General features: G+C 35.9%; 1 protein-coding gene across 1 annotated transcript; it reads left to right on the top strand.

Annotated features, from left to right (window-relative positions):
* The first annotated feature begins 595 nt into the window (after positions 1 to 595).
* Positions 596 to 12,149, top strand: pde6d (phosphodiesterase 6D, cGMP-specific, rod, delta). The gene is made up of 5 exons (XM_079245552.1): positions 596 to 811; positions 5,726 to 5,814; positions 7,381 to 7,506; positions 9,283 to 9,388; positions 10,474 to 12,149. Exons 1-5 carry the CDS (start codon positions 762 to 764, stop codon positions 10,553 to 10,555), a joined length of 453 nt encoding a protein of 150 aa, XP_079101678.1. The 5' UTR covers positions 596 to 761; the 3' UTR covers positions 10,556 to 12,149.
* The last annotated feature ends 91 nt before the right edge of the window (positions 12,150 to 12,240 follow it).

Below are 12,240 nucleotides of genomic sequence, written 5' to 3'. Positions count from 1 at the left end.
ATATATATATATATATATATATATATATATATATATATATATATATGTGTGTGTGTGTGTGTGTGTGTGTGTGTGTGTGTGTGTACTGTATGTATGTATGTATGTACACTCACACATACAAACACGTTAACAGCAGAAACTAATGAGTAGAAACTTATGCTAAGCATAAAATGTTTCGTTTGATGAACAGTTCTAATATTAAACGGGTATTAGACCTAATAATTAGAGATTAAAGAGTGTAATTTTTTTCCTCTATATTTCTTTCGGTAGAAATTACTTAAAACGCACAAGTACGATTTAAATAATTTCAACCAAGTCAGCTGAAGAAAAACATTAGTCTTTTGGCGCTATCGTGGTTTTGTTGTTAAGTTTGAAAATTTCGAGTTTCCATTTTCAATCGAATGCAGCATTAATACATTTGTATTGTGCGTAGCGTTGCTACTGGTGACGCGTCTCTATCAGCCGTAATCCCGCCCATACTTCTTATTCTCCCTGTGATTGGCTCCTGGGAGTTACCCTTGCCATTGTGTGGCTGTTGTAACTGTCTGTTTGCGAGCGAGGTATATTTAGCTGATTGCATTATTGGAATCGGATTTAGCCTGGAGTCCAGCTATACTGGGCTAATTGCATATTGCATGCGCTATTCCAAGCGAATAATAAGTGTGCAGTTATTTAGCAGGCTAAGCTAAAGTTAGAAGCAGTTTTGTTATTTCAGCAAGTTCTGGATCGTCGCTCGGATTCGAAAACAAACGATTCCTGAAATGTCTTCAGACGAAGACAGGGCCAAGGAAATTTTGAAAGGCTTTAAACTGTATCCTTTTCTTCTGTTTGTTAGTGCTTTTCTTTGGAGGTTGGACATGGTGTATTATGAGAACTGTGTTTATTACTAGTTAGTAAGATAACATCATCTTCCAGCAGGACCACAGTTGTAGCATCTTGTGACGGTCCTGCTAGCTACTGTAGCTAATGAGTCACTGGACATCCGCTACGTTGCGGCTACCGGTGATTATTTGATGTTATGAAACAAAGATAATACTGTATATAGGGGGTTGCGATTCGCCAGATAAAAAAAAAGAGAGACTCTACCTTGTGGCGTTTTTTCCCATGTAAAAGTAGAACAAAAATAAACTTGTTATGGGAGCTACGATAAGAAGAGGCGTTCTGATATCCGATGAGGATAATGTCATTGAATCATCTGGTTCATGTTTGTAGTTGGTCAGTCTCACCTTTACCTCCTGTCTCATTGATTTTGTTTACACTGAGAGTTGTGAATTTTAGATGAAGTTTGATGGTGTTATAATTTCCAAAAAAAAAAGGCTTTCCAATAACACTGTCAGAATATCAGTGTTCTGTTGAGAAATCAAACTAATGCTTCTGTTGAGATTTGTGATAATACCTAGGGTATTGGGAAACTAGGAACAAAGCCTGGAATGGTTTTACTAGCGTCTTTAATTTGTTGATCCCGAATTTAAGGAGAGTTAATCTGTTTAAGAGGTGGGTTACAATAATATTTTTGGCTGATCTTATGAACATAAGGCTTTCTCTTTGTCGAATCACATGTTAATAAAGTTGTTGTACTCATAACAGGGAATAGCAGAGACAGTTATGAGGAAATATATTTTTTGTCAATTCAGCCCATGTGTTTTAAAATAAAGAAATAAACATGATTATAACAATTAAGCAACCATGATAAAGAGTTATTTCAAATAATCATGATTGCACAATTTTATTGTTATATTGTTCATTTAAGTCCATAAAACTTCAATCAGGTGTGCAGATTAGGTGCCAGTATTGTAATCAGGAGTATACATTAGAGGTACTCTACTTATCTTACTCCAAACTTTTAGATAAATTCAATTATTGTCTTTACTCTTAAAGTGTGTTGTGCAGTTATACTAAGATGTAAAGATTGTAATGTGCTGCTAATCCTGCATGTTTATGTTCTGATAGATTTTGTTCTTGTTTGGGTACATGTTAGTCTAGGATTCAGATGATCGCCAGTGTACTGCTAGTGGAGTTATATTGTAAAAAGTATCATGTACAAATGGTGTATCTTTTAACTGACTACTAGTTTGACCAAAATTTCCATTTTCATCCGATGCAGCACTGGATCAGTTGCTGGTATGATATTGCGAATGTCTGCACTCACGGTAAAGTTGAGATATTTGTGTAAGCAGCATGTTATAGAAAAAAGTGGTGGTAAAGCTGTGGTGTGAAGGATGAAGTGGCACCTAACAGCACAAACGGCAACTTGAAACCAGCATAGTATCCCCTACCCAATTCTGAACTATGGTGGCTGTGGAAGATGCTGGAGCCCATTGATGTTGTGTTTGTGCTAGTGTTTCGTTTGTCCCTTTAGGGCATCTGTAGAGACATTTGGAAAGGTGAGCAGGGCAACCTCCCAAGTTTATGAGTGACTTATTCTCAGACAATATGCATACTAGTGATTTTTTTCCTTTTTTGTAATATACATTTCTTAGCAAATGTATCACCCTGAATGTTCAACACTGGAAAATTAGAAACTAAATCAGTAAAGAGTGTTTTTACTGCTTCACATGGTGTTGGACAATCATGTCCAGCTTGGTACCAAAATGAATGCAGTTATTTGTAGTACATCACATTTAGGAATAAGCAGAATTAAATTAGAATTTAATTTTTCTAAATTGGTACACCGACGTCTGATAATGAAGCTTGGAATAAAAAAAAATTTTTATTCCTAAACTGATTGAACTGAAAATTGTCCTTTGTTTTTTTTTACTGTTGGGTTGGAGGACTTTGTTTACTTTGATTAATTAAGACATAAGTGTAGACCAGTGACAGCAGCTATTAACAGAGAGACCCTAATGTTAATATGTTCTGATAGAGTTCTCTAGACATCCTACTACTTTACATACTTAACCTGCTTATATTATCAGGTGTGAACAGAGTGATGGTTTTTACCTGTCAATGAATTGGCTAACCTGGTGCATAAACATTAATGAGAAAATGCAACTGCGCAGCCAGGATTATTGTGGAAGGTTTGATGGATAATGAATTTGATGAAGGAGATTAGATTTAGTTACACTTGAGGAGATTAAAGAAACCTTTCAACTCAGCACACTACCAGGAGGCCAAAGGATGAGGTGGGGGATGGTGCTGGTGTTACATCCTGCTGTCAGTGGGATCTAACCCACAAGGCTTTCTGAAGGCAGGTGCAGTCACAGCAGATGTGGATTACGACAAGTAATGTTAGTTGAGTTCTTAATAGTTCTGTGGCTTGTTTGTTCTGAGTTGGTTGATGGTGGTAGTGAAGTTGAATAAGGGGCTTCACAAATGATGTAACATTTTATGTTACTAAAGTTATTTTTTCATATGAACCCAGAGATTTTTAGAATAACGTATAGCACATATGAATGAATGAATGAAGCCATAATATTAGCCAAAAGAGCATGAAGCAATTCATACAAAATGCAATAAATACTTTGGAAGATTTACTGCTGCATTGAGTTATTGCCTTAAATGAGCATGTGAAGATTTTACTCATGAGCTGGTTGAGAGATCTCCACAAGTCCGGATTAAATGCTGCGGACATTTGGATTTTCACACGTCGCCCTATCTGGAACTTGTCCTGAAAACGTTTCAGCTGTGTGAAACTTTCATTTTAAGCCAGTTTATGACCTGATATATGTTCAGCTTCATCTCTGATGGCTATGCACTGTTAACTTTTTGAAGGACCATTGTCAAGACCACCTGGGTTTGTTAAATACCCACTGTTCCTTCACTTTTTATTGGTGAGAGCAGTGCAGGCAGATATACTTGCATCACCATGAATCACACATTGAGTAGTATCTAGATGTGACACACATCCAGTGAATAATCTTCTAATGAAGCGGCTGTGGTTTAGCGAGTCTGATATTTTGATAAGAGGTTGTGTAAAGTACTTATGAGTAATCAGTGCCTTTCCTGCACTGAACTGACAGAAAAGCTAAGCCAACAGCAGCTCAAAACAATGGCAGCAGCAGAGTGGATTTTTGTCATCTAAAATATCTCAGAACTCAAAGTAACAAATATTCTGGCAAATTTTGTATTCTGTCTTCACACTGGTTTGACATAAAACAGTTATCTGTATTAGGCTGGTAACTTTTTGGTAAATAAAATGTAGTACCAAAGAAAACAGACATCTTTTTTAAAGTGTAGTCTGAAAAACATCTGGTCTTATTTATAGAGATACGACGGATATTTCGTCTTTCTCAAAACTCAAGCTGGTTTCACACAAGAACACTCAAAATGTTTAAGTGGAATATTCAGACAGTTTGGTTGAGTATTATGGCTGGGCTCGCTTAAAGACAGAGCTAGGCATATATTTGAGCATATTCACAATAGCAAGTAGAAAGTGGAAGTAAGCAAACAGGTCAGCAGAAAAAGAAATCGGCTGCAGCTCTCACCTGCAGCCACTGTCACTCAACCAACAGTAGCAGCAAATGCTCTAGAAGAATTTTTGTTGGACCACCTTCTGATGTTCCACTGATTTTACCAAAGGGCTAGATGGAAAATCACACAAAAAGTTCCATGGAAATGCTAGAAGATTTCAGGGGTCTACTGCATGTGTGACTTGACTTCAGATAGTATTAATGAGCAATGTGGTCTCCACAGTGTCTTTATAGGAAAGTTTTCTTCCTCCACACAACTTGTGTTGGATTCTTACTAAGATTAAGTATATCATCACACAGCTGTTAAATTTCGGAACATCATTAAAAAAAATATCACGAGGACTGGATACGGCAGCTAATCTGTACCTGTCAACCTTAAAGCCTGAGTTTCAATGTTAAAATAATTTTTAAAAATGAAAAACAGCAGAGTTTATATTAGAGCGGAGAAGTCATAGTGACAGTTGTTCAGCTGCAAAATAACAAATAAAAGGTAAATTGATTTATGAATTTCTGTCTTTATTTTTTTTACACAGCAATAATTTTTCTAGATATAGAAAATAGTCTTAAACGGTTATATACTGTCACAGGCTTTGATATTTGTCCACACCACACACAGTTAGTTCAACTGGATAAACATAATTCAGCATTACTTTGAAAGCTGCAGCTGCAAGCTGAAGGTGGGACAGAATGATGTCCTTTCTTTGATAAAGGATGCTCCAGTGTTTCTTATTCTAAAGAAAAACTCTGGGGTTCTGGCCTTTACTTCACCACTGACATCTGAATATTAAATGTCTGTCTGATGTTTGAAATCAAACAACGTTTTTCTGAATTAAAACAAGATATATACTTAGTACAGATTTTTTCTGCTGTCATGAAAAAAAATATACTAGATGATGAAACAGGGAAGCTTTCCATATAATAATGTACTCACTCATATTAGAATACAACTACTGATTGTACACAACCATAACAGTATTTTTGTTTTTCTGACTTAACCATTTATTAATTCTGTTGTTGCCTGTTATTCTTTTTTGTAAGTAGCATAAAAGAATAATTGTAGCATTATCTCTGGTGTCATATTGGTTACTAAAAGAATCTTTAGTCTTTTGTTCCTTAAAAAATGTGTATTAGTCTCAAAACAGAGTTATCTCAGAGCAGCAGGTGGGAACATTAGATACATTAGGTACATTAGTACATTAGATTAGTCACAAATAGCACTTACATTTGAGGCAGAGGGGAGTTAGTATACAAGGGGATTCTTTACGTTATGATGTTTTTGTTTTCTTTTTTGTTATTACTTAACATTGCCTTGGTAGAAACTGGATGAATCTTCGAGATGCCGAGACGGGTAAAGTTCTGTGGCAGGGAACAGAGGACCTCTCTGTACCAGGAGTAGAACATGAAGGTACCTTTGCACACCAAACTCCAAATTAAACACAACAAATCTGATCAGTTTTCTTAATTTTATAAAAACACAATTAATTGCAGGCTTTAATTATTTAATTTTTTATAACAATACCTTTTTTAAATTTGTATTTGATTCAACAAATCTTTCTCGTTCATCTGTAATCTACTGTTGTTACCGTGGGGCTGTAGATAATGCATGTTGGGGTTTAAGCAGAGTCAAGGAATGTAAAGAATTAAGTAATATGAAATAAAAGCAATCTGCTGATTTTATATGTTTTATCTTAAAGTTATTTAAATTATATAAAGATACTGACTTTCAAAATTCCCTGTAACTGTTTAATATTATTTGCTTTCAGACAGTAAGATTTACTGGATTGACAGGAACAGCTTTACAATCAGATGGACTGATGTAGTTTTTATGTTGTGATGCTAATGCACTCATATCTTTGTGCTGTGAAGGCGATATACAGTTACTTAGCTTTAGAACAGAATAAAGAATTATTCTTAATTTGAGATGAATTAAAAAGTTTTTAAGGGAATATTTGCACAGGCTGTAGGAATCATAGAGGACAGTCTTTGTTGATAAACACAAATTGTGCATTAAATTTTGAGGCGTAAACCCTGTTTGGAGTGGTCAGGCTGAGTTTTTCCAAGTAAATGGTTTCGATAGTCATTAGGGCTGGGTGATATGACCTCAAATCAATACCATGAATTTTTAAACAGGTTACTCTGATTGCGATTTGTGAGCAATTATTTCAGTTTCTTGTTTTTTTTTTCCCCTTATAGCTAACTAAAATTCATTTGTTGCTATTATTGTCAAAATAAAAAAGGATATATTGATAATAAAATAAAAGAAACAAACAATTTTAAAATATATATGGTAATTTAATTAATATTTTTTAATATATTTAAGGCAAATTTAAACTTCCAAACAATTTTAATAATTGACATGAGCAAAATTATGTGGATTATTGATTCTTAATGTTGGTTTTAATACATTTTTTTATGTATTGCCAAGCCCCAACAGTCATGTTGCAGTCTGGATTATTGTCTGTGTGGATATATTTGGAGCTTTACAGAAGAATAGGTAGAACAAATTTACCATTATAATATTTGTAACTGTGAGATGTAGAATATTTGGATAATTCTTAAAAATAAAAGTTTGCAGATTTTTCTGGTTATTTCAGACATGACTGTAAAAAAGTGAAAATTTTATTCTTCCATTCATTGTCCTAAACGCTTGGTCCGATGAAGGGTCACGGGGAAGCCAGATCCTATCCCAGCAGTTTTTTGAGCAAAAGGCAGGGTACACCCTGGACAGCTCGCCACTCCATCGCAGGGCGTGAACATTTTAAATGGGTCTAAATAGTGGGGTGTATTTGGCAGATTGAGGTCATTTCAGAAGGGAGCTTTCAAAGGTGAAAGGGCCAAACTAAACCTAAAAACACTCCAGGCGGCTTTGATTTTTGATTGAATAACCAGCTCCACATCTGGAATCAAAGCTGTGCTAAAACTAACCCAGTCATGTCATAAAATTAATTGTGATTTATCCCTGTTTCCTCAGCTCGTGTCCCAAAGAAGATACTCAAATGTAAAGCTGTGTCCAGAGAACTGAACTTTTCTTCCTCTGAGAAATTGGAGAAGTTCAGGTTGGAGCAGAAAGTTTACTTCAAAGGACAGTGTCTAGAAGGTAATCAACAAGAAATACTTACAAATGCCTAAAACGGCATTAAAACCTGAAATGTAATTCGACTGCACTTCGATGATGTCACACTAGATCACTTGTCGCTACTTTTAATTATCCTCATTAAATAGATTAATAGATTTATAACTGATTGATAGGATTGATAGATTTTTTAAAATATATGTCAGAACGTTTTACAGCGCTGCTAGAAAGCCTTAACTGCATGCCCAATATCCTGTTGTTTTAATGGCAGTATACATGCAACTGTTAGAGATCGTGGAATGATCTATTGCATCGTGGTGCTGAAACATGAGGCCAAAAATGGAGTAAAAACACCTGACTTCTTGCCAAAATGATTTGAAATCCCCATTCCAAAAAAACTTAATGGGAGGCACACTGGCTTGTTCTTTTGGAGTTTGCAAGCTCTTGGTGTGGGTTTTCTCCAGGTTTTTCTGCTTCTTCCAACAGTCCTAACCTAGGTTATTTAGAGATGCCAAAGTAGTTGTGTGTTGCTGTTTGTATCGCAGTTGATCCTGTGATGCCAATCCAGGGTGTGCCCCACCCATCATCTGATGACAGGTGGGAAAGGCTCTGCCCCTTTGCAATGCTGATCATAAACAAAATGAAAAATATAAGAAAGGATGGATTCTTCTTTTTTTCTTAAACATTCCTAAACAAGTCTCGATTGAGCTCTGGACTGCTTTCTGGTCCTACCATTGAGTTGGTACATTATTCTTTACAAAAAAACAAAACAAAAAACAGTTTAAATACTTTTCTTATGACATCATTATCATCCTAAAAAATCAGCTCATCTTTATCAAACTTTCTTTTGATTGCTAAACTAAATAATTTCAGTGCCTGCCTGTGTGTTTACTGTAGATGTAATAGCTACCATCCCCACTGGTGCTTTATCTGACATCAGCCCCATATTGCTGGTGATGGTGGAAATGTGCTCATTTTCTTCATACAGTCATCTTTCGATGATTTACCTTCACCAAACCAAAGTTCCATCATCATCTCTTTGTCCAATACAGATTGATGATTCAACACTGACAACACATCCACAATCTCTAACTTCTTCTCGTAACCCCTCCATAACATTGTTTTCCTTTGTTTACACAAGGCTTTTCTATATGGACATTCATTTAATTTCAGCTGCTTTTTTAAGTTTTGCTCATAAACAATTTTTGGTTTTTCCAATTTCTCTTAACATATGTTTTCTCGTTCCTGAAGCTTTGACACCTTCCTTGACCTGTATGTTTCCCTTTTACAACCTTCTTATTTTTGATAATTACATATGAACTGAAAATTATGTCCAATAATATATGGTTTGAAGTCAGTGTACTGGTCATGGTGTATGCTAGGAAATTCAGCAGTCAGAGTACAGAGCAGGAAATTTCTCCTGACATTCTGCACAAATAGAACATTGTAAACCTGTAAACTTCTTTGACCACTTTTTATGTACTGTAGTAGTTTAAGTCCTAAATGAAGAATATGAGGAGAGAGGGTATCTTCTTCAGAAAGCTCAGTGGATTTTTGTGCGTGTTTTTTCCATCCATGTTTTATTGTGTTTGCATCACCGTCCTCAGGGTCCTCCTGGAAAGGGTATACAGGTGGTCCCTGGGGTGGGGACACAGTCCACGTCATGACAACTTGTTTATGTTGCAGGTTTCCAGTAGACATGGGAGAAGCCTGTGAAACACTGTTTCAGTTGTAATGTGCACAACCCAGGAGTGATTGCAGTTATGTTGCTGAGCTCTTTGCATGTGTTTCTCTGTCCAGAATGGTTCTTTGAGTTTGGTTTTGTCATCCCCAACTCCACCAACACATGGCAGTCTCTGATAGAAGCAGCTCCAGAGTCCCAGATGATGCCAGCCAATGTTTTAACGTGAGTCTCTCAAAGACTGTTCTTATTTTTCTCCCTAATCAGCGACTTTTCCATGTAGTCATACCAGGAACTGCATTTAGTAAAGCTGCAATGCTATGCAAATATTGTTTTTATAACCTTAAACAACATGATAAATACAACCTTGATTTCTGATAATTTGGAGCACTGTGAAATATGTAAATAAAAACACAATGCAATGATTTACAAATCCCATGAACCTATATTTTGTCCCCAGTGGAACATGAACAATGTCAGATGTTACTGACACATTTTACCATTTGATGGAAAATACTAGAAAAGCACTCATAGAGTGCAGACCTCCGCCAAGCAGCTCATTTCCATCCGTATTGTGATTTCCACCCTATGTTCTAGTCCTAGACTCATGTTATATGTAAAGTCGTTCTCAAATGTATTCATACCCTTTCATTCAAGAAAAGGCTGACTTTACAACAGTCACTCAAATACCTGGAGACTGAAAAAGGAACAATAACTATAAATTTGCTAAATTATAATTTAGTTATATAAGACACTGTTTTTGTTTGTTTTTTTCATTTAACTGAGTTGAAGAAACAAACAAACAAATAAATCAGTCCGGGATAAATCAGAGTATTAGAGTATTAGTCTGATGAGAAGTTGGACTAAATACCTGTTAACAAGGGCAGAATTCTGATTAGGAAGTACAGAGAACACCTGACTGTAGTGGAAACATCAGAGGATTGTTCAACAAAATAATAGTTTATGAGTGATGTAACATATTATTTTATCATATTTGTTTGCTTTTGTTGCTAGTTCCATTGGAACTGAAATATGGGTTCATGAAATTTGCAAATTATTGCATTGTTTTTATTTACATTTTACACAGCGTCCCAACTTTATTTTTTCTAATTTGCTATGAAGATTTGCATTATGGGAAAAAAATTGTACAATCAATAAATGAATAACTTTGATTTGTGAGCACATATTTGTCTTTTTTCCATGTTTAATCCCATCAGTTTGATCATGTTCATTATATTAATATCTGCAATCTTGGAGCATGACCAAGAAGAATATGACATGTGATCTGATATGTATTTTTGTTTTTCCAGTGGTAATGTGATCATAGAGACCAAGTTCTATGACGATGACCTCCATGTAAGTACTTCTAGGGTGCGGCTTTTCTACGTTTGACCTCTGACCCCTGACCTCTGACTCTAACCTTCCAAAAAATGCTGACATCCTGCCAAGGTCAAAAACCCACCAAGGTTAGTTACATTTGCAGCAGTCGACTTCCTGCTGATGTGGGATCAGCATGTTTGGCTTCAACCCTTCTGTGGTGCCACCGTCAGTGAAATGAGCTTTGTGTTTGGTACCCTGGTGGAAAACCTGGGAGAAGAGGAATTAGGCACAGAGAGTATTCTGTTCTTTCCTGTTCCAGGGTCATATTTCTACTGATGATTTCAAGTCACCCCATGAAATGTTTTTTTTTCTTTCTTTTTTTTTTTCTAAATTCTTCTAATTGTTAAACTCTGCATTGGGAGCATTAACTCAGGAAAAGAACATCGGAGGTGTAGCCTTATATGATAGGATCTTCTTTATTTGTGAGACTTCACTCTCAATGTGTCTATTTTAAGAAGAGCTGAAGGAAACTGAATCATAAAATGTTCCCAATCATAACATAAAAACTTTTGTTGTCCTTGTGAACCACTTGTCAAACGTTTGGACACACCTGTCCTTTCATTTAGAATAAGGGACGAAGAGTTTTGCCCAAACTTATGACTGGTTCTGGAAGTAGTTCAAGTGAATTATTCAGAACTACCGTAATATTTCCATGCATTATAGCACCATACACATCTAATAGTTTTAATAAAACTGTAGATATCTGTTTTTTTCTTAATAGGTGAGTCACATTTTAAAAATTTCCTCCAGTAAATTTCTAAAAGAGCCTTTTGTACACATTTGAAAAACAGAATCAGCTCACTGTGTTCTCTTCTTCCTCCGCCATCTCCCCAGATCCTTTACACTGCTCAGTCCTATTTGTAAAATACCGGTAATAAAAAAACTGTTCTTGTTTTAAGAGGATGAAGTGAAGATTAACAGATTTATGTAGACAAACATTTATCTTTAGTGGAGGACTGCCTGAATGTCTTGTTAATGGTGGTCTCTGTGAGGCCAAGAACTGGGGCTGCTGAAGTATCTGCAGTCTTCTAAAGGACAGAGCTTTCATAGCAGCCCCGGAAGTGGGACACATTTCAGTGACAAAACCCCTGGAAAACTGTAAATCAGTCAGTGGAACAAATGCATTATCCCAACCAGATCTTTGTTATCTTCATTATCCAGAAATAGTGTAGAACAGTGATTTGCGGTGTAGAATAACAGAGAGCCAAGAGCCTGTATAACTGACAGCCAGCATGCTGTGTGTTCATGATGATTCTTTTGAAAAGTAGTTTGTGGGACATTCACCAGCAGCCAGAATGAGGTTTTACTATGTGTATTTATGCTTTGTTACATGACTGTCAGAGGTTAGCTTCAATCCCTTGTTAAACTGAACCAAGTCAGATGTAGATGAAAACATGCACCATGTATCCATAGATCACCTAATTCCAGTTTTTTCTCAACAAGATGTTAATCCTGCAGTTTTGCTCTGTACATTCTGACTAGATCTGGACATTACATCCATTTCACTGTGTTCATGTCATTTGTTTTTCTTAGCTGCTAACTGAACTATGTAAAATAGATGTGTTTTAATATGACAAGAGTTATGGATTAAAGTGATACAACATTGTAATAACATGATGTGTGTATTGTCGTTTTTTTAATCTCTTCTTTTCAACTCTTCTGTTGGACTAAAAAATTGTATAATTGAAAGTCTTTGT

This window comes from Telmatherina bonti (assembly GCF_933228915.1).
Source record: "Telmatherina bonti genome assembly, chromosome: 8".
Classification (NCBI taxonomy): domain Eukaryota; kingdom Metazoa; phylum Chordata; class Actinopteri; order Atheriniformes; family Telmatherinidae; genus Telmatherina; species Telmatherina bonti.
Note: the sequence above shows the minus strand (reverse complement) of the source record. Positions and strands in the feature narration are given on the sequence as shown.